The sequence below is a fragment of the Perca fluviatilis genome, chromosome 15 (assembly GCF_010015445.1).
Source record: "Perca fluviatilis chromosome 15, GENO_Pfluv_1.0, whole genome shotgun sequence".
Taxonomy (NCBI): Eukaryota; Metazoa; Chordata; class Actinopteri; order Perciformes; family Percidae; genus Perca; species Perca fluviatilis.
In genome coordinates this window covers 35,466,968-35,493,984 of record NC_053126.1, presented here as the reverse complement: position 1 = coordinate 35,493,984, position 27,017 = coordinate 35,466,968, and the positions used below count along the sequence as shown (strand labels likewise).

Below are 27,017 nucleotides of genomic sequence, written 5' to 3'. Positions count from 1 at the left end.
TTACTGGAGCCACACTCACTCCTCCCAGACGGCAGCTAGCAGCTAAGAGGGTAGGTGAATTTAAACAATGGCTAAGTTGCTAAATGCATCTTGTTGTCATGTAAGGTCCCTGTTCATGTTGCATAGACATTGTAATTGCATTTTGTGTCTGTTAAGAGGCACAAAGACACTCTTTATCTTATGCCCCCATAACTGCCGTCTTAGCTGAGTGGAGCTCTCGGCATTAGCTGCAGCAGCTCCGTGTTGCTAGCACCGATTCGGCTCGTTTTTTTTGCTATCGGCAGTACTCATATACATATAGCGATCAAGATTAACGTAAAAATTGCCCGGAGTTCTCCTTTAAGATAACGTTACATGTGTTGTTTAACAGAGCTAAGGTAGCTAGCTAGCGAGCAAGCCGATCATCAAGCTAGGTGAGGTAGATTGTGTGAGACGGGAGATGTAGTTCACTGAACGGTTTCACACTAAACTAAGTGGTACTATGACAAACCTACGGCTAACTGAGACTTTTTTCGGTTGTAAACTTATCTTTTTAATTGACAAACATCATATTTGTAATCCATGGCTCAATTCAAACGGGATCAAAAAATTATTTGCCTCTCCCCGTTCACTACCATTCATATTTTTTCCGAGTTTAGGTCCCATGAGGTCCACCAGAAGGGGCATGACTTTGGCTCTCTATAGCATGATGCTGCCACCCCCATGTTTCACTGTTGGGATTGTATGGGCAGGTGATGAGCAGTGCCCGGTTTTCTCCACACATACCGCTTAGAATTAACACCAAAAAGTTCAATCTTGGTCTTATCAGACCAGAGAATCTTATTTCTCATAGTCTGGGACCTTCATGTGTTTTTTTGGCAAACTCTATTTGGGCTTTTATATGTCTTGCATTGAGGACAGACTTCCGTCGGGCCACTCTGCCATAAAGCCCCGACTGGTGGAGGGCTGCAGTGATAGTTGACTTTGTGGAACTTTCTCCCATCTCCCTACTGCATCTCTGGAGCTCAGCCACAGTGATCTTTGGGTTCTTCTTTACCTCTCTCACCAAGGCTCTTCTCCCCCGATTGCTCAGTTTGGCAGGATGGCCAGGTCTAGGAAGAGTTCTGGTCGTCCCAAACTTCTTCCATTTAAGGATTATGGAGGCCACTGTGCTCTTAGGAACCTTGAGTGCTGCAGAAATTATTTTGTGACCTTGGCCAGATCTGTGCCTTGCCACAATTACCTGAGCTCCTGACATGCACTGTGAGCTGTAAGGTCTTATATAGACAGGTTTGTGCCTTTCCTAATCAAGTCCAATAAGTTTAATTAAACACAGCAGGACTCCAATGAAAGATTAGAACCATCTCAAGGAGGATCAGAAGAAATGGACAGCATGTGAGTTAAATATGAGTGTCACAGCAAAGGGTCTGAATACTTATGACCATGTGATATTTCAGTTTTTCTTTTTTAATAAATTAGCAAAAATTTCTACATTTCTGTTTTTTTCTGGCAAGATGGGGTGCTGAGAAATAATGAGAAATAAAATTAACTTTTTTTATTTAAAGGTCCAATGACATGGTGCTCTTTGGATGCTTTTATATAGGCCTTAGTGGTCCCCTAATACTGTATCTGAAGTCTCTTTCCCAAAATTCAGCCTTGGTGCAGAATTACACTAGATTACCACTAGAGCCAGTGCCACAATGAGCTTTCCTTAGGATGCGCCATTTCTTTGTCTGTAGCTATTGAGGAGGAGAGAGGGAGGGGCAAGGTGGAGAGTGGGGGTGTGGCCTTGACCAACTGCCACTTTGCTCATTTGAAAGCCATGATGTCTCTCTCTCATGGGTTGGCCAAATTCTCTGGGCGGGCAAAGCAGAGAAAGGGGAGGTAACCTCGCTTGTTATGACCTCATAACAAGCAAGATTCCAGAACGGCTCATCTGAGCTTTCATTTTCTCAAAGGCAGAGTAGGATACCCAGGGCTCAGTTTACACCTATCACTAGGCTCGTTCGAGATGAACTGCGCCTCGCCTGTAAAGTAGACGAGAGCAGGCGGCAGCAGCGGGGGCGGTGACAAAAGTCCGCTCTCAAGTCGGACAGTTTTCCAGCTGACTCCAGCAGCCTTTAGGCTGAACAGGAAGTGACAGAAACACGGTGGTCCGATTCCGATTTAATAAAATGTTATCAGACCCCTATATCAGCTCCTACACAGTCTCCAGTTGTTTTTATTATGACAAAGTAGCTGTCAAAATTCTCTACATGCGATCTGTTGCTGATTTTAATAAACAACAGACTGTAGATGATCCGTAATCTGAACAGATTTAGTCTCTCTGACTTTTAAACACAACTATCAGCCACACAACATGTAATCAATAAAAGGTTTATATAAAACGTCATCATGTTGAGTCGATTCTGAACCAATCAGCTGTTTGATCAGCTGAGAGGCCGGCGTTTCCCAGCATGCCCTGGGTCCACCTGCGTCCGCCTGGCTCTTGCAGTTGGTGAAAAGCAACTGCGCTACCTGCGTCTCAGAACTGCGGCCACCTTGGTCTCGTGAGATTATCGTTGCCCACGTGTGCATGACGTCAGAGCAAGTCGGGATCAAGTCGGACACAAATCTAACCGGCATGCATTGGGCGCCGATCGCCGGTGATCGATTCTGCGCAGATCTGGCTCATCTCGAACGAGCCTACTATTTCAAGCCAATTGGGGACCATGGGCAGGCTGGGGGAACTCATATTAATGTTAAAAAACCTCATAAAGTGAAATTTTCATGCCATGGGACCTTTAAGCAAATGGCTGCAATGAAACAAAGAGTGAAAACTTTAAAGGGGTCTGAATACTTTCCGTACCCACTGTACAACAAAATTGGTACATATGGTCTTGGGGCGAGTATTAGATCTGAAGTGTTGTATTGATTGATGGATGGGGCGTGGCCTATTTACCATTATATGCTAAATTATGCCTTTTCTCAAGTAAGTGCAGGCTGGAAGGAGTTAGAGACATGACAATTTTCAGCATAATTGATGGTAATGTGCTAATACTTCCCATAAAATATAATTCCATTTGGCCTGATGGTGGCGCCATAACTTAGGCCAACATTTTGAAGGGCCAGGTCCCTCTCACAGTGAGTCCGATTGACTTGATATTTCTCAAACATGTCTAGCTCAATGTGTTCTACAAGATCTGCCATGAAGTTTTTTGCATAATGTGAAAAACAGTAACATGAATAGAATTTCGTGGATTTTGATTCTATGAACACAAAATACAAATTAGTATAGTATGGAGCTAAATCGGGGCCAAATGTTTTGTTAATTTGAAAAAAATATATATAGTTGAAAAACTAAAGCTTGAAATTGAAAATTTAAGTTTTGGTCAAAACTTGGAAAAAATAAAACCATGTATTCAAACTAAAAATAAGTGTACCAATTTTCTTTCAGTTTGAATACAATTTAGATTAAATTCTGGAATTATTATGAATAAATTATAAATTTTCATTTTTCACTTTTATATTTCTTTTCAGTTTCACATTTCATGTTTTCAGATTCAAAACTTATTTTTTTTACGGCTTCAAATCTTTTTTTTCGGTTTCAAATCTGTTTTTTCGGTTTCAGATCTGTTTTTCACTTTCAGATAATTTTTTTCGGTTTCAGACTTTTGGCCCTGATTTTGCGTAGGGGGCGTGGCTTCAACTCAGAGGGGCGTGGCATTATGAGTGACAGCCTAACAAAGAAGGCAGAAGACTCCTGTCATGTTGCCTTCAGGAAATGGTGTTACTGTGAGAACTATGACTGAATGCTTTCTATCCACTATATATATATATGTGCTTTTTACTTAACAAACTGATACCAGTGACAAAGTTCCATTTAAACAGTTTTTTGGACAACACATGGTACCAATTACACTATAAGAGCAATAAACTGTGCCAGATTGTGCAGTTCAGCAGGAACAATGACTTCTCCCACTTCCATGTACGACTTATAGCACCACAGTATTCACTGGCACCAGCCCACAGGTAAGACATGTGAAAGATATTAGCATTTTTGAATAGATACTTTGCGACATTATCTCCGCAGTGGCATTTTTTGTGTGATTAACACATAAAGGGAAAATAGGTGGACAGCTGGACAAAGCTGGCATTCAAGCATCGCTAGCACTAAAGTTAGCATTAACTAACATTAGCTTCACGCTAGCTGGGGTTTTTACACTAATTTCAGTGTCCAGCTGAAAGCAAGTTTTTTTACTTTAACGTGTAGTGGTCTTTGTCAGAATGACCATAACTCGACAGTGGCTGCAGTGAAGAAGGTCTCTTTTTACAGAGTAGACAAATATGACTTTACATTAATGCTCTGGCCTGATAAAGTACGTTTTACACACATAACATTACATGTAACAGCATGACAGTTATGCCTTACAAAATATGCCAAGTGGGCAAACTTTGAAGGCTTCTACCACAGCCTAACTGTATCAGAATACACTAACTTGTCTTTTTGTATTTGTAGGTCTACTGTCTGTTTTCTGGACCGTGTTTGTCCGTATAAAAGCTTTGATTGATTGATTAACAAAGCAGACCAGGATGTTGTTTAAACTAACCATGAAAAGGTAACACTATTAACTTAGCAATGTTAGTTATCTATAATGTTTTACATTTATAAGGCTCTGTACGGCTGCAGGCAGCCACTGTCGAGTTATGGTCATTCTGACAAACCGAGGTTAACAAAGACCACTACACGTTAAAGTCAAAAAACTTGAGCTGGACACTGAAATTAGTGTAAAAACACCAGCTAGTGTGAAGCTAACGTTAGTTAATGCTAACTTTAGTGCTAGTGATCCTTCATTTCCAGCTGTCCACCTATTTTCCCTTTATGTGTTAATGACAAAAAAATGCCACTGCAGGGATAATGTCCCAAAGTATCTATTCAAAAAGGCTAATATCTTTCACATGTCCTACCTGTACGTAAGCAGGTTGCCTTGGCAGAGCAGACACTATGCTGACTGCCGAGTGAATACTGTGGTGCTAGAAGTCGTATATGGAAGTGGGAGAAGTCATTGTTCCTGCTGAACTGCACAATCTGGCACAGTTTATTGCTCTTATAGTGTAATTGGTACCATGTGTTGTCCAAAAAATTTTTTAAATGGAACTTTGTCACTGGTATCAGTTTGTTAAGTAAAAAGCACATATATATATATAGTGGATAGAAAGCATTCAGTCATAGTTCTCACAGTAACACCATTTCCTGAAGGCAACATGACAGAGGAGTGTTCTGCCTTCTTTGTTAGGCTGTCACTCATAATGCCACGCCCCTCTGATTTGAAGCCACACCCCCTACGCAAAATCAGGGCCAAAAGTCTGAAACCGGAAAAAAATGATCTGAAAGTGAAAAACAGATCTGAAACCAAAAAAAAAGATTTGAAACTGAAAAAAAAGATTTGAAGCCGTAAAAAAAATAAGTTTTGAATCTGAAAACATGAAATGTGGAACTGAAAACAAATATAAAAGTGAAAATTTTAATTTATAATTTATTCTAAATAATTCCAGAATTGAATCTAAATTTTATTCAAACTGAAAGAAAAATTGGTACACTTATTTTTTGTTTGAATACATGGTTTTATTTTTTTCCAAGTTTTGACCAAAACTTAAATTTTCAATTTCAAGCTTTAGTTTTTCAACTATATATATTTTTTTCAAATTAACAAAACATTTGATTTAGCTCCATATTTTAGAGCCATGCAGGACTGAGATACACATTTCTGCTATAAATGAGCAAGATTGGTCATTCGCAAGATTCAAATAACTTGATAAAGAGTGGGGCTTAGCAGGGAATTGCCCTTATCTCAGATTCTTCCACAGCAATCCTGCCTAAAATAGATGGAGACATCTGACACCAAGACCTGAACGTACGGTAGGGCTGGGCGATATATCGAATATACTCGATATATCGCGGCTTGTAGTCCGTGCGATGTAGAAAATTACTATATCCTGAGACTCGGACATTTTTTTTCCCTTTGTTTTTTCCCCCTCTTGTCCTGTCCAGCATCGAAGCGCAAGCATAATGATTACCTTGATAACCTAAGTTAAGAAGCTTATTTTATTTTATTTTTGATGCTTGTTTGTAGATTAACTTTTACATACTCGCGGACATTTAACTCCAGGCTTCTCACACTCTCTCGTCTTTCCCTCTCACAGAGAGACAAAACAAACGCACATAGTTACAAACGTCAGTCTATCGCGCATGCAACGTCATACGCCCTCAACCAGCAGAAAGATAGCGGCAGCAGGTGCTAACGGTTACACATGGAGGAGGACGAATTAATAAAAAAAAGAAACAGCACAGGATCCATCGTCTGGCGGTGGTTTGGTTTCAAGAAGGAAGATGTTGAACAAACAACGGTAATACGCAAAATCTGTAGCAAAAGCATCGCTTCAAAATGTAGCAGTACATCAAATTTATATCACCATTTGAGAACCCACCCGCTAGAAAATGAAGAGTGCTTGAAACTCCGCACGACAACATCTCAGAGCGGTGCAATATCAAAGAAAGTGCCTAAGCAACCAGCACTCACGCAACTGAGTCTGGCCTCTTCTATTTCCAGATCAACGCCTTACGACAAAAACAGTCAAAAACAGAAGGAGATAACGTGTGCAGTAACCCACCACATCGCGAAAGACATGGCCCCGGTTAAGTATAGTATAGTATACTGTACTATACTAGCTTAGGCACCTTAGAGTTACATGTTCTTTCTTTTTCTGCATTAGTGTCAGTAGACTGCTCTTTATTGTGCATTTTTTTATATTTTGAAACTTATTTTTTGATAGCATCTTCACTTTTACACAGTACTATATAAATAAATAATTACCAAGCATTAGTTTAGTGTTAGGCTGAGTGGATTTCTTCACAATTACTATACCCTTTTAAATTATTATAACATTTTAAATGTTTGTTTTCATTCTCAGAGAGAAGCATGAAGGACCCCCGTATTGACCGTGCTGTTGCTGTGTGCAAGAAGGTAGTGAGCAGCTTCTCTTTCAGTTGGAAGAGGTGGAGAGACCTGGCCACAGCGCAGCAAGAGCTAAATCTCCCGGCACACCAGCTCATCAGTGAGTCTCCTACCAGGTGGGGATCCCGAGAGAAGATGATTGAGCGGGTACTGGAGCAGGAGCAAGCTATTTCTCAAGTCTTGGCTGCAGACAAGAAAACCCGGCATCTCGTTCTCACCTGGCAAGACCTGAAAGTTCTAGAGTCAGTGCACAAAACCTCTAAACAACCTGGTATTCACTGGTTGTTGTTACAAAGGGACAACATAGTATGCACGAAATACAACTACATATTTATTTACTTTTTATTTGTGCCATATATTTCATGCAGAAGAAACCAAAACTAAAGCTGCAAACTTTTCCATAATGGACCAGATTCACCTTTTGTGCATTGTTTTATGTTTAGGTATTGTGTTTGAAACCATAGGATTGTTTATTAAAAAACTAAAAGGAGGGTCCTTTTTATAAATACACTTTCTTTTCCAACATTTGATTTCCTATTATGCAGCAATTTTTTATTTTACTGATTTAGAAATTACCTGTGACATCCTGCACAAAAGCGCATTATATATATTTGTTTTAAATATCCTAGTGGCATTATGCACAACAGGTGCACTTAAATTTAGTGTTTTGAAATGTCATCTTAATGACAACATGCACAAAAGGGCACTTTATTTGTTTTAAATTATTGTAGTGGCATTATGTACAAGAAGTGCACTTTAATTTTGTGTTTTGAAATGCCATGTGAGTTACAGCGTGCCCTAATGTCTTGTTTTGAAATGTTGTCTCTGACAATTTTGCACAAAACATGCACTTTCTGTTGACAATTTTATGTTTGTGCCACTCACTGTTTAATAAATACAATTATGTTAACTTTGACTTAGTAGTGATATCCCCTTTTTTGCATGAAAGTTTAAAATTAGCATATATTAATGCAGTATGAACAAGAATGTTTTAATGTAGACATATAGAATCATCATACTGGTGTGATTGTATACATCAAAGTTTTACTTCAAGGCTAAGGCAAAATATCGAGATATATATCGCGTATCGTGACGTGGCCTAAAAATATCGCGGTATTTATAAAAGGCCATATCGCCCAGCCCTAACGTACGGTACACTCCAATTCTTGTTAAAACCAATGAAGGGGGTGGTGAAACACCGTGACTTATTGAAATGTTACATCTATTGTAGTGAAAAAAACAGGTGTGATTGGTTTCACCAATTTTTCTATACAGGATTAAACCATCGGAAGTGGTTTTATGAAGCTTTGTGAATCTAGAAATCGCTCAACGCTGCTTGCTGCTTCTGTTTAATGCTGCTTGCTGCATTGACTTTTGGTGATTGGGCTGCTTCCTAGGGGTGGCTGTGGCTCAGGTGGTATTCGCCCACCAATCGGAAGGTTGCTGGTTTACCCAGGCCCTGCTTTTCAAATTTCGAAGGAAATTGCTCCAGATGCTGTGCCATCGGTGTTTGAATGTGTGTATGTTTATGTGCTAAGCAGATGGCCCCTCATATGGCAGCCTAGGCCACAGTGTATTAATGGGTGTGAACGGTGCCTGCTTTATTTAAAAGTGCTTGGAGTAGTCGTGAAGACTAGAAACTACACAATTACATAAACTACTAGAACTACAACCTTCTGTTGGCCAAGAAAGTGGTTGAACCATCGAATCGCTGCTTGCAGCTACTTTATTTTATTGTCTTTGTTGTGGCTGTTGATGTTTAGTCATGAAGACCAAAAATATGGAATAACTGAGATAGTAACCTACCTCCAAGATGGGGGGAGGATCTGCTCCCTCAGGGTATAATTGAAGCTTATCAATTTCTTCCACTGATATTTCTTTTATTAAGTTTTCATTTTGCAATTTCCCCAGGGAGGGCAGGTCCAATTGGCTCAGGAACTCTTCCACTCTAGCAGGGTCAAACTGTGTGGGTTGAGTATAGAGGTTCTGGTAAAACTTCTCAAATGCTTTTTGTATACCTATCACTAAAGAATTCACACATAAACTAGATTATGTGTGACTTCTTTAGTGGTAGTATCCCTAATCTAATAGACTGTGCTCTCTGATCGCTGTTTTCGCAGCCTCCAGGCTAGCAGTTTGGATGCTTTGGAGCCCGCCTCATAGTATCTCTGTTTTGTAAACCTGAGATTTTTCTCTACTTCATCACATGAAATCTTGTCTATTTCTTGTTTGAGTGGTCTCATCTGTATGAGTAATTCTGGATCTTTGCTCTCACTATGCTGTTGTTCCAATTCTGTTAGCTGTTTCTGCAGGTCTAAGAGTTTCTGAGTTTTCATCTTTTTAATGAATGCAGATTCTGATATAAGTTTCCCCCGAAGGACTGCTTTGGCAGCATCCCACAGCATCACTGGATTCACGTTCCCATCATCGTTATAATCCAAATATGTTTTAATTCCTTCTTTATTTTCTCTTTAAACTCAGGGCTATTTGTGCCTTTTCCCTCTTTATTTTTGCTATGACTTTACTTCTCTTGACCGCAGTCGATAAGCCATTGACATTTAGGGTGAAAACCTTAGACTCTTTGTTATTCAACTATAGACCGGCATTCTCCTAGATACTCACTCACATCCCCTAAGAACAGCAAAGAAGAACCAAGAACAGTAAAAACAGAACAGTCACAACAATAAAATGTGACATTAAACAGAGAATGGTCTTCCATGGAAGAGGCTATTCTTGGACCTCCTATGTAGGGGGATGCTTCAGCCGCTGAGTTGCGGGGCCCCCTCAAGTCATTTGTGTGGGTGGCTGTCATTCAAACACCACCGACCGACTGCCTTATACCGTGATTAAAATGAACTAAAAATCTTGGCCTATGAAAAACAGCCAGTAGTTTATTTTACACGCAGTGTTCTTTATCATAATACAGCACTATTATGATAAAGAACACTGCGTGTAAAATAAACCTTTAAGGGTAGGTCCAGTCCAATGTGATACTGATATCATCAGGGTGATATCCAGTGGGTAACCTACCCTCTTTGAAAAGAAATGTGCTTTATTGTGTAGTTAATCTACTTGCAACACTCACATATAGCTTTAAGGTAATACAGAGGCGCACTTCAATATGTTTAAGGCACTAAATTGTAGCACACCATCCAGAAGAGATAACGGAGTGAAAATGATTCTAAGATCATCTCCGGCCTGATCCGCATTATTATATGTAACTGTCCCAGAGTCCAGGAAGACACACATTTTTTTCATCGGTGTGCGGAACTTGATTCCCTTTTCTTTTAGCACTTTCTTAAATCGGGAGGTATTCCCTCCATGACAGCTGTTGCGTAGTCGTGGTCGAAAAACACCCTATTCCCATCCATTGTGATGGCTTTTTTCCGCGCCACGCTGATAATCCTCTCTTTGGTTGAGTATTTCAAGAATCTAACGATCGTCGATCTCCGGGGACCATTGTCAGAGCTCTGTGTGCCCGTTCAATACCAAGTTCATGCGGACCGGTGCCCTCACCCAGTTCAGTTTGAATAAGGTTCTCCACGAAGCGGATCATGGAGGTGCCCTCGGCTCCTTCTTTAATGCCGTAGATCCGGTTGTTATTACGGCGGGAATGCCCTTCGAGTTTGGTTAGTTTTGATTTCAGCTGGAGTTGAGTTCTCTGCATCTGATTTAAGGTTTCATTAATTTCCACACTAAAAGTATCCACCTCTCCCACCCGTTGCTCGGCTTCCCCCAGTCTCTGCAACACCACTTCAATTTTCTTCACGGTCTCCTCCATCTTCAGATTAATATCCGATCTCATTTCGCCAAGTAGTTTTTTAATATCTTCTTGAACGTTGCTCTGGAAATCTGAGAGCTGTTTAGAGATATTGTTCTCCAACTCAGATGTAGCATTAGCCATGGCTTCGCTTATGACGTTACGGATGGAAGCTAATGAGACCGTCTCACCTAGCAAAGCCTCGTCGCCACCACCTGCATTTTCCGTATCAGATTCCTTCTTTCTGTTCCTCAACGACATACTGGGGCTGCGTTTGTCTCCCCCCCAACATTAGTATCTACTACTTAACCAGTGTTACGCAGCCATCCCCACCCTCGAGCTCACCGGAAGTCCGAAATGTTTAGTTTTATGTTTGTTTATACATTAAATGTTTAGTTTCATGTATGAAATATTTAGTTTTATGTATGAAATGTTTAGTTTTGTGTATGAAATGTTTAGTTTAAGTAGAGTGTTGTGTGTGGACATTGGTATGGAAGCTTCGGATGAAATGTCTTTTGTGTTGGTGTCATGTAACTGTGTGTGATGGGCCACTTAGTGGCATGACACACATACAATAAAATCATAAAGTAACTCCATGTATTGTGTAAGTGAAACAACAGGTCATGTTTTGTTACTTTCTGTGTGAAGAGTCTGATGCTGTCGGAGCTCCCCTGATGGATGGAGGAGCAGGAATGGAGCCTGACCTGTCGGCTGCTCCTATTTCTCTGGAGGAGCTGATGGTCCGGTCCTGTCAGTCCACACGGAGCCCCGAGGAACAGACATCCAGTCGGACCACAAACACCTCACAGCTCACAGCTCTGCCCTCAGGTGAGACGATTAAGAAACAGCTCACGAAAGGAGGGGTATGTTGAGATGTTATCACAGCTGAGGGTCTGAGAGATTATTTTCTGTATGAAAGGATTAGTTGTTTGGTCTCAACATGTGAGTGAAAAATGTGGATCAGTGTTTCCCAAAAAGCCAAAGATGACATCCTCAAATGTCTTGTTTTGTCCCCAACTCAAAGATATTCAGATACTGTCACAGAGGAGAGAAGAAACTATATAACATATTCACGTTTAACAAGCTGACATCACACAAGTTTTCCTGTTTTTTGTTGTCTCAAAGTTGAAAAACTGACAAAAGCCTATTTTGTATAATTAAACATAAATGTTCAGAAGACTTTAACGATTACTGTCTTAATGTAAATAATCAAATGGGGAAGTTTCATGTTATTTGTTAGTTTTATATATATTTCCCCTGATCACCTGTAGTGTCTCTTTAACATGATCTGCAATGGGAAACTTTTGAATCAATGATTTCAGTATTTTTTCAATACTTTCAATCACTTCAAACTTTTTATATGTTATAGAGGAGACTTTTAGACATTAGATCAGTTGAAAGAGTTTCTGTTGCAGTTTGTTTGGGGTCATGTTGCATAATGCCTGTACTATGAGAGAAAGTGTCAGAATGTACAGTATGTTTCAGCATGTTTCTGAGCTGCAGTGAACACATGACAGAACCAGTTGTTGGATGTGCAACTGTTTAAACAGACCTGCATTCTTGTACAGGCAGAACAGCCGCAGAGGAGAAAGAACTTTTACTGCAGTAAAATTACTAATACCAAACTGTTAAAATACTCTGTAACAAGTAAAAGTCCTGCATTGAAAATGTTACTTCAGTAAAAGTGTGTAAGTATCATCAGGAAAATGTAGTGAAATAGATTTTATAAACTACATGTGTTTTGTGTGCAATCTTAATGTCTAAAGTAACTAGTAATTAAAGCTGTCAGATGAATGTAGTGGAGTAAAAAGTATAATATTTCTCTCTGAAAAGTAGCGGGTAGAAGTAGAAAAGAAAAGACTCAAGTAAAGTACAAATACCTCAACATTTGGACTGAAGTACAGTACTGGAGTACATGTACTTAGTTACATTATACCACCAACAGTGAACAGTTGCAAGGTGAAGTGATGCACCACTACCCCCAGGCCTTAATCTGAACTCAAGTAATAAATGCAACTTTATGTATTCTGTGTTGCAAATCCTTCATGGGCACCATAACGCTTTAATACACTGCGCTGATAACTTTTCAACTTTTCAACATACTACAGCACTTTAACACACTGTACCGACAACTGTTTTAACTGTTTTTAAATGTTGCATATGTTTACATATTTTAGTCTACATATTCTTACATAAGTCTGTGTGATTGTTGTTGTTTCCTGTTGAACTGCAAGTAGCTGGTGGAGAAGAGTAAAATGAAAACATTTTATATGAAAGTATACAAGGAACCATGACAGTAAATAATTGAGAATCTGAAAAGTACAAGTAACTCAAAATATGTACTGGAGAAAATGTAGTAAGTTGCATTCCACTATAGTGGAGACCGTCCCAACCTGCTGCACTGCACCTATTCAGCTCTGACCGGTTTGCTCCCTGGGCCCCGGGGCTTTATGTGACCCACGGGGCAAGTTTGGCATCCCTCCCCCACCTGCGTCCACCCCTTCCCCCAAGCATAAAAAGAGCCTCGCTCACCAGCAGCTCTTCACTCTCCGCTCAGAGCCGACAACCAGCGGACCCTCAGCCATGACCTCCTTCTCCAGCCGCAGCAGCCTCATGTCCTCCTCCTCCTCCTCCCAGCGTGTCGGCAGCATGGGGGCCGGCAGCGTGTACGGAGGAGCCGGAGGGACGGGAATCCGTGTCTCCAAGGCCTCCTTCTCCTCCTCCTCTGCCGCCGGTGCTGGCGGCGCCTTCAGCCTGTCCAACGCCGTCGACATCTCCGACAACAAGAAAGTGGCCATGCAGAACCTCAACGACCGCCTGGCGTCCTACCTGGACAAGGTGCGCAGCCTGGAGAGGGCCAACGCAGACCTGGAGCTGAAGATCAGACAGTTCCTGGAGAACAAGACCAAACCTGCGTCCCACGACTGGACCGCGTACTACGTCCGCATCAACGACCTGCAGGACCAGGTGAGCACAGAAACTGTGAACTTTAAAGGCATTTTCTCAATTTTTACATATCTTCTTAAAGCTTTAGTGCTTAACTTTTTGATATTAATGAACATCCGTTACATTCAAGCCATTGTCAAATGGGTTGCTACAAAGATAATTAAGACGATCAGCTGCACACAACTCTCTCTGGATTTCTCATTATGGTTATGTTCAGAATATTGTGGCGTCTGGTGACTTTCCTGCGCAAAAAGACTTTACTCACGTGGACGAACTGTTTTGTTGCTTGAAATGAGTTTAACAAAGTCTTGGCTTCACAAAAGTAGTTTAGCCTAATGTATGAATAAAACAGATAAATGTATAAAAACATTTAAATAAACTTTTGTAATATCGCTTTTTGAGTAAGAGGCACATACTTTATCTTCATAGGGTTAACATTTGTTTTAGTTTTTTTGAGGTTAGTGAAGTTGTATAACTTGTTGTGTCTTTTTGTAACATTTTATAGTTCTAGTTCATAACTTTTGGAACTTTTCAGATCAATGTCGCTGCTCATGGAAACGCTGGCCTTGTCCTCGTCATCGACAACGCCCAGCTGGCCAGCGACGACTTCAGAGTCAAGTGAGTGTGAGACTTTGTGTCTTTCAACATGCCCACCTTGACTCCATATGCCCACTTTGACATGCCCACCTTGACTAGCATATGTCACACGGAGGTCACTTGGAGAGCAGAGGGAAAGTGGTTGGGGCAGGAGCGGGGGATTGAAATGGAACGCACCTGCCCTCGTTCACTTTCAGCCCAAACTATACAGATCGACCGTAATTCAATTCAATTCAATTTTCAATTAAATTTTATTTATAGTATCAAATCATAACACGAGTTATCTCGAGACACTTTACAGATAGAGTAAGTCTAGACCACACTCTATAATTTATAAAGCCCCAACATTTCCAACAATTACAGTAATTCCCTCAAGAGCAAGCAGTGCGACAGTGGCGAGGATAAACTTCCTCTTGGGAAGAAACCTTGGACAGATCCAGGCTCTTGGTAGGCGGTGTCTGACGGTGCCAGTTGGGGATGCGATGAACAGTGGCGATAATAGTCACATTAATAATGGAACAGTGACTTCAAATGGTAGTCGTAGTAGTTCATGTCATATGAGGGTGCTGCAGGGCGTTATAGGATGTAGTGTGGCCCAGCAGAGCATGGATTGACGTAGCAGGAAGCAGCAGGGTTTAGCAGGACGCAGCATGATATTGCAGGGCACCGCAGAAAGTGCAGCAGGACCACGGCGACAGCTGCAACCAGGATCTTGGTGCCAACGTTCTCCAAGGAAATATGCTGGGTGAAAAAACATAAGGACTCCGGGAAGTAAACTCCCCAGAAGCTAGGATTAGTAACAAGCATTTCTGGGACGGGATGCACACAAATGGTAATAGAAAGGGAGAGGAGAGAGCAGCTCAGTGTGTCAAAGGAAGGAAGTCCCCCAGCAGTCTAAAACTATAACAGGTAACTAAGAGAGACAGGTCATAAGGAGAGGTGGCCTGTTCGGGCTTGGAACTCTCCCCTGCCGGATCGGGCTGTGCTGGCCTGTCTCCCTCTACTTTTGTGATATATTATTAATCTGACGGCTATGAAGAGAAGCAGGTGGGCCAGTTAGGTGGACACTGCAATTCCTCATTCCCTAACTATAAGCTTTATCAAATAGGAGAGTTTTAAGTTCATTCTTTAATGTGGTGACAGTTTCTGCCCCCCGAACCCAGATTGGGAGCTGGTTCCATAGGAGAGGAGCCTACTTTTAGAGACTCTAGGTACCACAAGTAACTCTGCATTCTGGGAGCGCAGTGCTCTAGTGGGACAATAAGGTATTAGGAGCTCTTCTAGATATGATGGTGCTTGACCATTTAGAGCTTTGTAGGTCAGGAGAAGGATTTTAAATTCAATCCTGGATTTTACAGGAAGCCAATGCAGAGAAGCTAATACAGGAGAAATATGATCTCTTTTCTTAGTTCTTGTGAGAAAACACGCTGCAGCATTCTGGATCAGCTGGAGAGTCTAAAGGGACTTATTTGAGCAACTTGACAGTAGGGAATTACAGTAGTCCAGCCTGGAAGTAACGAATGCATGGACTAGTTTTTCAGCATCGTTTTGTGAGAGGATATTCCTAATTTTGGCAATGTTACGAAGATGAAAGAAGGCTGTTCTTGAGGTTTGTTTTAGATGGGCGTTAAAGGATATATCCTGATAAAAAATAACTCTTTAGTTTCTGACAGTAGTGCTGGAGGCCATGGCAATACCATCCAGAGTAGCTATGTCTTTAGATAATGACGTTTGGATGTGCTTAGGGCCCAGCACAATAACTTCAGTTTTGTTAGAGTTTAACATCAGAAAATTATAGGTCATCCATGATTTTATATCTTTAATGCACGCTTGAAGTTTAGCTAGCTGACTGTTTTCGTCTGGTTTGATTGTCAAGTATAATTGGGTGTCATCCACATAACAGTGAAAGTTAATTGAGTGTTTCCTAATAATATTACCAAGAGCAAGCATATATAAGGAGAATAGAATAGGTCCAAGCACTGAGCCTTGTGGAACGCCATGGCTAACTTTAGTGTACTTGAAGAATTGAGATCGATCAGAGAAATAGGACTTAAACCAGCTTAGAGCGATTCCTTTAATGCCAACAAAGTGTTCCAATCTCTGTAACAGGATTGTATGGTCAATAGTGTCAAATGCAACAATAAGATCTAGTAGAACAAGATACGAGACAAGTCCTTTGTCTGCAGCAGTTAGAAGGTCGTTAGTAATTTTCACCAGTGCCGTTTCTGTGCTATGATGCTTTCTAAATCCTGATTGAAAGTCATCAAATAAACTATTGCTATGTAGAAAATCACATAACTGATTAGCAACTACCTTCTCAAGGATCTTGGATAAAAAGGGATGGTTAGATATAGGTCTATAGTTTGCTAAGACCTCAGGATCGAGGGTGGTTTTTTTCAATAGTCCTGTAACAGTGATTACACAATTGTCTAATTGTCAATTTTTTTAAATAATCATGGTTTCTTTGTTTAACCACAAGTAATTGCTAACATTAGTAATTGTGAATGGACTGAATGGTAATTGTTGATTTTAGGGTTAGGGGTTAGGGGTGGGTTAGGGTTAGGGGGTTAGGGTTATCAAGCTAACAATGAGGAAACAAAAAAGTCAAAATGTATTTATTCAATTTATGAATTTCCTCCTTCTTTGGTGGTCAGCAACAGGAGTATTAGCTGCCACCTAAGCATAGATGTATTTTCTTGCACAGAACGTATAACTAACAAAGTATTGTGGGTGATATAATCCACCTCTGGAATGACCATCATTGTTCACTCGCTCCCTCAATCTCACCAAGTTCCCTTCAGTTTTTTAGATCAAAGGAACGAGTACAAGTGCATAGGCGAAAGTGAACAAGGGCATGTTGAACCTCTAATGAAATGCATCCTCTGTTTCCTTTAACATCCCAGCATCGTCAGTCATTAACAATCATTTCAACATTCAGGTGAGTTTCTGGAACTCATTCTTGTGTTTGTTTATTCAGGTATGAGCACGAGCTGGCCATGCGTCAGTCGGTGGAGGCCGACATCGCCGGGCTGAAGAGAGTCCTGGACGAGCTGACTCTGGCAAGATCCGACCTGGAGATGCAGATCGAAGGTCTGAATGAGGAACTCATCTTCCTCAAGAAGAACCATGAGGAGGTGAGAGTGCTGAAACCAGACGGAAAGATACACTTAAGCTGCAAGCAGCGATGAATGGCCACCGTGTAATGCGAAAGCACAAATGAAATCTCAAAAAATTATTATTATTTTGAAAGTAGTGGATGTGGTTTAGAATGTAGCAAAGTACAGTACAATAATTTGAACAAATTATACTTTAAGTAAAATTATAGATTTTAAAAACTATTTTGAATAGTTAAAGTTCATATACAAAAAACTACTCAATTACGTAATATGAGTAATTGTAATTTCTTACATTCCACCTCTGCACAAGTGTGATTTTAAATCCAAAGAATTACTATTTTGAATAGTATCTAAAGATAAGTAAAATGTTCCCACCAAATTTTGTGAACATCAAACAAACTTAATCCGAACCATGGCATGCGTTAGGGGGTGCTATGGAGCCCGTTGGCCACGCCCCTGAGCTCAATCAGTGCACAACTTTGTAATTTTTTTTTTTTGAGCATCCCAAGCCCCTCAAAAATATGATTGCACAGCAGAAAAATAATAACCCTTTTAATTCAGAATCAGAAAATAGTTTTTTACCACAATAAGTTACACCTATGTGGAATTTTTCTTGGTGAATGGTGCTTACATAAACAAACATATTAAACATTATTATGAAATAAACAATAAATGCAGAAAAAATATCTACATACAAAATAGCTGTTTTGCATTAGAATTTAAAAAAAAAAAGGTCCCTGGCACATAGGTGCTCGGGCGCTAATAAAAAGATAAAAAGACAGAAGTTTGACCAGCGTCTTCCTACAGGACCTGCTGGCCCTGCGAGCCCAGGTGGGAGGCCAGGTGAACGTGGAGGTGGACGCCACTCCGCAGTATGACCTGTCCGCCGTCATGGCCGGAATCAGAGAACACTACGAGACCATCGCCCACAAGAACCGCAACGAGCTGGAGTCCTGGTTCCAGGCCAAGGTGAGACAACAAAGTCCAAACTTTTTAGTTTCTCAAGTTCTGGTTTAGGATATTTTGAAGTTTAAAGTTTTAAAAGTTTGTAGTTTTCAAAAATTTTAGTCTTTAACTTATTTTTTTGTTTCCTAACTTCTGCTGTTCCGGGATGTTTCTCAGATAACTTTACATCACGCTGCACTCTGATACCCTGATATTTGATCAATAACATAATTGATTGTTCTTCACAGTCGCTCGAGCTGAACAAAGAGGTGGCTGTGAGCACAGAGACTCTGCAGACGTCCAAGACTGAGATCTCAGAGGTCAGACGAACTCTTCAGTCTTTGGAGATCAAACTGCAGTCTGAGACCAGCAAGGTAAGAAAACACCAAATCTGTCAACTTCATCAAGTCATCAAATGTAACATTTTTTCTGCATTTTGGGATCAAGTCTAACCAAACAACAACCCAACAACCCCAATGATCTGAAAGGGTTTTCCCTTCAGTCTTTTATTGACTGACCATTTCTGCCAGGAAATTAGAAAAGTTGATTGCATAACTTTGACCATGACTTTCATTTGCGCTTTTCATTAATTTGGTTATTTTCTGGCAGAGTTGGCCTTCTGTATTGATTTTAATGTAAAAGGTTTGAGGTGTTTTCTAAAGTACTAAAGGGCTCTCTTACTGTAAATCAAAGTGACAGTAAGTGTTGAACACAGGTGACTTGACTGTCCTCCCTCTTCCTCAACAGAAAGGAGCTGTGGAGGCAACTCTGGCTGAGACCAAGAGCCGCTATGCCAATATGCTGGTAGGTTACCAGAGGCAGGTGGAGGGTCTGGAGGCACAGCTGTCCCACCTAAGGGCCGACCTGGGTAACCAGAGGGCCATGTACGCCGAGTTGCTGGACATCAAGACCAGACTGGAGATGGAGATCGCCGAGTACAGGAGGCTGCTGGACGGAGAGAGGTGAGCTGAGGGAAAAGTTCAATGAGCTCTGTGTGTTTCAGTGCTGCTAACTCTTTCATCCATAGTTGGTGACCAACCGTGGGTCTTGATAGTCACAATAACCCAGCCCCTTATGTAAGCAGGACTTTTCTTGAGACTGGTTTGATACCAGAAAAGAGTTGGTGCTGCTCTAGAACCAGTTTTCACGGCCGAGGTTATTTGACTGTCAAAACTCAAAGAACTGGTTCCAGATCAGGCACAGGCTCCGAACCGACCCTCGAAATGCCTCGTGGAAATGGAGCAGTTGTGAAACGGGGACAGAAACCCACAGAGTTGCTTAGCGTGTTAGCATGCTTAAATTAGATAATGATCAGTAAACACAGAGTACAGCTGAGGTTAATGAATGTCTTTAGTTCTGCAGCTGTGTTAATTTTCCCACATAATTACTTATCACTGAAATGCTGAAATACATTTTGTCGTTTTTGCCTCCAATGTCGCCAAAAGTTGTCATTCACAGTTCATTGTCCCATAATCAGGCCTGGATTGGCTAATCGGGAGCACCAGGAGAATTCCTGGTGGGCCGTTCTGGTTGTTTGGTTGTGAGGGCCGGTGTTCAGGTATGGCACTGGGTTGAAATCATAGTTGAATATCATGGATGCTGTCCCTATGCTGCCTGCACTCGCAGCCCACTTTTTGTATTTACAGTATTTATTTTTTCTTGCAGCCCACCGTTCTCTACATTCATGCAGCCCACTCGCAGAGTGCAGCCTGGTTAATGATGACCTATTTATGTTCGGAGTCCTCCGACGGCAGCACCTTGCTAAAATAAAAATAAAAATACGTCAGCGTACACAAGTCACTGGTGCTTGTTGAAGGATGCCACCGCGAGCAAAAAGAAGCCCTTTTAAACGGGTAACAGAAAGCGCAAAACGGCACTGGAAAGGCGTCAATTTAAAAAAGTAGAGCTCTAGAAAGTGACGCGGCCTGATGAACTTTTTCTATTTTTAGCAAAACGCCAAATGAAGACATTGAGACGGGTAAGCTAAGTTAGTTAGGAGAAGTGACTGCAAACCAGCGTCTATGTTTATGAATAAAACTTGTTCTTATAGCTCCGCAGCAGCTAGTAGGCCTACTAGTCCAGTTTGCTGCTAACCGTGACAATGAAGAGCCAGTAAAGTTACCAAGCAGCAGCTATATGAGCCCAGAACTCCAGTTTGGGCAGGTAGGGTTGATCATTGACTGAGTATTATAAGAATTAATAAGAGTGTGGTGTTGACCTGCTCTATATGAAAAATGCCCTGGGATAATTAATGATGCCAGATGATTCGGCACTACCATAATGACACTGACTTGACTTGATCAGAAAGCTTTGTAAAAAGGAGAGATTTGTGCTGAGAATTATGACAATTTATAAAATGTGATTTAGTGTCAGAAGCAGAGCCAGTAGTGTGCATTAGGGATAGCTGCTGTCAGTGTGGATGGCACATCTACTGTAAGCTGTTGTATCACAGTGTGTGAACAAGCAAACATGATCAGATTAACTACAATATAATCACTTTTTATGCCCAAATATTACTTGTGACCCATTATGAAAGTTGTATGAAATATTCAAAGGAAAAAATGTATGTCATTAGAAAGTACAATACAATGTATCTTGTTCTTTATTTAATCTGTGATTAATTATTTGCACAGAAACAGATTCTGATATTGTTCAACATCATTTTTTGTTGTTAAGATGTTAACTTTTCTAATAAATCTACATTGTGAAGCAACACTTTACAAAATACACCGAATTACAAGGATGTAAAGGACAGGGCGCTATTGCAGACTTATATACTAAGGTTTTGATTACATTTTTTTAATATAGTCATTCGTGAAGTAAAGTGGGCCGGTCTAAGGCATGAAAATCCAGGGCTGAAAATGAGTCCCAATCCGGCCCTGCCCATAATATAATTTGAAATAAGACTGTGAATCACGTACTTTGGACAATGTTAAAATATACAGTCATACAACTGTTATGTATTAGAGTTAATTGCAGTAAACACAGAGTCCAGCTGAAACTGAGTCTTTAGTTCTGCAGCTTTTTGGTCGTAAAACAAATGTTGACCTGAGGATGGAGCAGTTGTGTAGTCTAGTTTTTTGTAATGAGTAAATTGAGATTTTTCCTACACAGCCTCACAAAATAGTTTTATTGACTTTTCTCGAATGTAATAATAATAAAACCCATCAAGTCTCATCTGTCAAAATATTAAAAAGTCCAAATAAAATGAATTATTTATTTTCTATTCTGCAGCACCACCTCCGCCATAACCAACAAGACCTCCACCACAACCAAGACCTCCAGGGTAGTGGTGATAACACAGGAAGTGAACGAGTCTGGAAACGTGATCAGCAGCAGTTAGATGCCAATGGAACCAGAATCAGATGTTGTAACGTGTAAACTGAGTCTGTCTAAGGTTCTTTAATAAAGACGAAGTCTGACATTGTTTTCTGTGGTTCACGTGTTTATATTTCATACTAACAGATCAGCTGCTGCTTTGACTTTATTAAAGAAAATCATCTCTGATGAGGAAACTTTTTGAATGTGTGTATCTACTTTCTTTGCGCATGCAATATTTCATTTATTTCAATTGGGTTAAATCTGTAGGAGGAGTTCGTTAAAGTACAATGCCTGCAACTAGACAAAAACATTTAAAAATTAAAAATGGCTGACTTCCTGTTGGGTTTAGAGGATGCTTCCAAGAGGCTTTTCTGTCGGTCTAGTCATGATTCATATACCTGCCACATTCCATGCCCCTAGGGGAAACATACTGCAAGGGCTACTTTTCTGAAAATGTGTAGGGGGCGCGATCAGCCAATTTGTTGCACCTCAGAACAAGACCCATAAAATAATAAATCTGCAATGTTAATTTTGGTCAACATGACGAAAATGTGGGTTTACAGCTTTATATTATGAAAAAGACTCTTGATCTGTTGATTGACACAAACATACCGTCATCAATTAGCTGCATAAACCTGAGTGGAGCTGCTGCAGGTTTCTGGTATATCGTTTCGGACCAAGATTACGTTTGTCTTTGATGTATTACATATACAAAGTCCACGTAAGGATGGACAGGTCAAACAAACTCAGGACTTTCACTCGGGACAGAGCTGTTTGTGTCCCATGTGAAACCAAAAGTCAATGTGGACTTGTTTACGTAATGTACTTAACCTAGATACTCAGATTTCTGAATGAGCGGAAGTTTTTTGTTTTGGGGGAGGAGAGGTAAAAGAAAAATACTATTACAGAAATCTGCATGAAATTAAAGTATGGATTAGTTTCTTTAAGTCCTGCCAGGACATGAATCCTCTGATCCTTTCTATACTTTCTTGTCTTGCAGAATTACCTTTTAAACTGACGAACATCATTATGTGTAATTCATGGCTCAATTCAAACAGGATAAAAAAAGGATGTCTTTCCTCGTTGACTACCATTCTTATTTCTTCAGAATTAAGCTCCCATGGTGATCCAACGGAAGGGAAGGGACCCCGCGTCTCTTTGGTCCACCATGATGTTTTTTTATATTAATTTGCATAATATTAAAAACAGTAACATGTAACAGTAACTTTGTCAATTTTGATTCTATCAACCCCACATTTGGTACGCAGTCTTGCGGGACCGAGATATACATTTCTACTATAAATGAGCAAGATTGGTGAAAATCCATAGCCGCTATCAATTAAAGAATTTCGCCAAGGGTGGAGCTTAGCAGTAAATTGGCCATAACTCACTAATTTGACTAATCATCATAACATTTGTAATATGTCTCCAGTCTGACATAAAGAATTGGCCTATACAACGATTTTGAAGTCAGCCAATAGGAGGTGCCAAAAATACCTCAAATGAGTAGTGCAAAACTTGGTGGACAGAATTACAACAAATTAGATTAGATTCAACTTTAATGTCATTGTGCAGAGTACAAAGACAGCGAAATGCAGTTTGGGTCTAACCAGAAGTGCAAAAAAAAAGCAGAAAAGTGCATTGCGATATACAAGTATAGAGAGGTGGTGCATAGGTAGAACAAGAAATATTCTGCAGCGTTATAAGAGCAGAATAAATGTCTATGTAATATGAACAATGTAAAGATATGTGCAATGTAGTAGCAGTGACATTATACTAGCAGTAAGAATAATATAGATATATGCAGTGTATTAACAGAATAAATATGGATATACTGACTGAACCATATAGACAGATATGTACAGTATGTACAGCTATGTGCAGTGTGGTAACATAAGAGTAGTAAGCATAAGTACTGTATATGTGCAGGATGACTAGTATGAAGAGCAGTAGAATATGGCTATGTATAGGTGTAATAACAATTCATTGTAATTACAGTTCCTAATTGGTACATATGCACTTGGGGCAGTTATTAAATTATATTAGTAATAAGTGTCATATTGATTGATGCATGTGGGTGAAGCCTATTTAAGCATTGTATCTAAGTTATGCCTTTTCTCAAGTTGCTGCAGGCTGGAAGGAGCTAGACACATTAACATTTTCAGCATAATTGATGGTAATGTGCTAATACTTCCCATAAAATATGATTCGATTTGGCCTGATGGTGGCACTATAACTTAGGCCAACATTTTGAAGGGCCACTTCCCTCACACAGTGAGTCTGATTGACTCAAACATGTCTAGCTCAATGTGTTCTACAACTTCTGGCATGATGTTTTTTGTATAATGTGAAAACAGTAAAATGAATAGAACTTTGTGGATTTTAATTCTATGAACACAAAATACAAATTGGTATAGAGCCATGCGGGACTGAGATACACATAGATAGTGACCTAGAGGTGTCATTGTTCTAGCCGAAGAGAGCCGAAGAAGACAGAGAGACCAGAAGTTGTTGTTTTTCACGCTGGCAAGTGAATAAACCGAACACAGCGAGAACTCACGTGTGGTTGTCTTCTTAGTATTACTATATGCCTGTAAAGGATATCTGCCACTGGTACCGCTGGGAAAAAAGGAACTGCAGGAGGACGAGGGCATAATCGAAAAAAGTAACACACAAGAAAAAACTAACACAGGAATCACGGAAACTAACGGGAGCTGACGCAGACACATACAAACTAACCGGACCAGGACACAAACGGACACAAACTAGCAGGGCAAGGACCCAAACAGACACAAAACGATCTGACAAGAGACAAAGGAAACACAAGGACTAAATACAAGAGGTGATAAGCAAACAAGGAACACGTGATACAACAGGTGAAACACATCAGGGTGGGGCAGGTCAATCTAAAAGGCGGGAAAAGACAGGAAGTAAAACTAGACACAACAAGACAGAAAACAGACTATCAAAATAAAACAGGAAACAGAAATAAACACAATGCACAGGATACACCATAGAACAGCGTGCTAACGTTAGCACTGCTAGCTAGCGTGCTGCAATCATGTCCGATGGCAGACAGAATTGCAAAATAAAAAGCAATCCAACAGCACATCATACAATGTAAACAAAGACACGTTTTCTTGCGGCGGCCTTTATAAAATGAGCAGTGGTGAAAGTTATTATAGTCCATGAATGTATTAAGAGAATGTTAGTCTAGCTAGTCATGTTATGATGGGAAGTGGAAGTTAACTATGCTCTTCTTCTCCGTTTTTTGGTGAATTTCTGTAGCAGAAACAGCGCCCCCTATAGGCCTGGAATATGAAGTAGTGTATTGAGTCATTTACAAATGGATTCGTTTGGACGCAACTATTCTTGAAACAAATCCAAGGAAGATGGGTAAAAAAAAAGATTGTTTTGGTACATGTGTGTCAGGGTCCAACCAGCACTCACTCCTCCCCCGTCACTCACTCCCCTCATCCGCTCACAATCTCCTCAGTACTGATTGCACACACCTGCACTTCATTACACCACATCATCAGTTCACCACCTGCACCTCATTAGTCCACCACCTTTATAAGCAGCACACACACACTCACTCCTTGTCTGGTCTCGTTTGTAACATGACTCACAGATTTGCTCTCGCCAAACTACCTGTTATCCTACGAAGTATTTACCTGTTGAAGATCTGCCAGTTTGTTCCTGCCTCTGTGTTCCTCCTGTTGGATTTTGCAATAAACATCAAACTTCACTCACCTTCAGTCTGACTCGTGGTCTATCCGTGACAGTGTGGGGCCTGAGTCTGATCTATTTTAAGAGATTTTCTTAAAATTAAGTTAATACCTTTTAGAAAAATGGGTAAAACTCCCACTGCTGCTACCCAGATTTGCATTTGTATAGCTCACAGCATTTTCATTTACATGTTAAAGCCTCCCCTAGAATTAGTGGAAGGAGGGTTCATGGGGGGACAACTGCCAATCAAGGCCCACGTCAATTTCTGACAATTCACGGCAGTTTTCGGTGTTGCCTATAAAGTGCTGTGTACAGTCAAAAACCTGAAGTTCCACGACAATCTACAGTGCCGCTTCCTGACGAAAATCCCACTTTTCATGCAGTGACAGGGGCTTTGAATTTTCCATTTCCAATTCAATCCAATTTCATGACAAGGAACTTGAGAGTAACTTAACTGTTTTGTTGTTGTAAACAGCAGAAGTCATCACACAGAGGGAGGTGATTCATCACACAGAGAGGTAAGAAGACTCACTTAAGTTGTTGACACATGCAAGTATATAATGTTTAACAACTAAAGCCATTAATTATTCCATAGCCCGCGTGGCACAGCGGATGGATACATTTGAGGAAAAGATGGATGAGCTGCTCATGCTCTTTAGGAGCTCCTAGTCACCTCCCTCTGCTCCAGTTGATGACATGTTGCTGTCGCCCTGCTCGACAGTCACCGAGCTGCAGGAGTTCGACAGGAGTCTTGGTCAACAGGAGAGGAGGAACTAAATGGTAATTAAGTGGCCCTACCCTGCCCAAAGATAACACTATATACAGTGTTTCCTCTATGTTCATAGCATAGTGGCGGTCCGCCACGGTAAAATTTCCAGCGCCACGGTATCAGAAATAGGGCAGATGCACAACAGGGTGTCCGCTATGTACACCACGCACCACCACTCCTTCAGCTGTTTATGAAAAGTCCTAAACTCGTGGCGCCGTCTGCTCTGCTGAACTCAAGCCAACTCATCCGCTCTCTCTCCCCCTAGGGCAGGGGTCGTCAACTACATTTTTTCAAGGGCCAGAATTTTTCTAAGCAGACACTCTGGGGGCCAGACTTTCAAATAAAGAAAATAAAATTAATTTATACCTAATACGCCTATTCTTCTTCGAAATTTAAAACTTTCTTACTGAATTAATGCTATATTTTTTTACATGTATTAGTGTGAGCAAACTCATACATACTGATAACTGGCTCTTTAACTAGAAAATGATCTCAGACTAGGAGGCAGTTCACTGAGGAGTGATGGTTAAAGTCTGTGATTATGGAAACATTGTTGTAGTAGGCAGCGTTCTGATTGGTGGAAAATGCTTGCAGAAAGAAATGGCTGCTGTCGAGTAAACATGTCACAGTCAAAGACATGGAAAAGCCCAGCTTTAACGATGAATGACTGATAAGCAGGCTACTCACTCAAGGTTTAATTGTAGCCTACTTACAGAAAAGACACTAGCGCGAGTTCATCTGCCCCAGCGGCCGTTGGTAACTCTCTCTGTATCCTTCCCAGTCAGGTGCTGTGTGTTTTAACGCACACACATCCCGGCTCAGCGGTGTGTGTGGAGCTCGGGCATCGCTGTACATCCCGG

At 40.7% G+C, this 27,017-nt stretch overlaps 1 protein-coding gene and 1 long non-coding RNA gene across 2 annotated transcripts; both read left to right on the top strand.

The window, feature by feature from the left end:
* On the top strand, window positions 1-7,890 carry LOC120574818. Its single transcript, XR_005641910.1, has 2 exons — window positions 1-50; window positions 6,931-7,890. It is a non-coding gene; the product is annotated as an uncharacterized LOC120574818 (long non-coding RNA).
* Window positions 7,891-13,269: 5,379 nt separating this feature from the next.
* On the top strand, window positions 13,270-21,767 carry LOC120574794 (keratin, type I cytoskeletal 13-like). The gene is made up of 7 exons (XM_039825246.1): window positions 13,270-13,701; window positions 14,216-14,298; window positions 17,255-17,411; window positions 18,201-18,362; window positions 18,587-18,712; window positions 19,086-19,300; window positions 21,573-21,767. The coding sequence occupies exons 1-7, from the start codon at window positions 13,318-13,320 to the stop codon at window positions 21,679-21,681; spliced, it is 1,236 nt and encodes a 411-aa protein (XP_039681180.1). The 5' UTR covers window positions 13,270-13,317; the 3' UTR covers window positions 21,682-21,767.
* The last annotated feature ends 5,250 nt before the right edge of the window (window positions 21,768-27,017 follow it).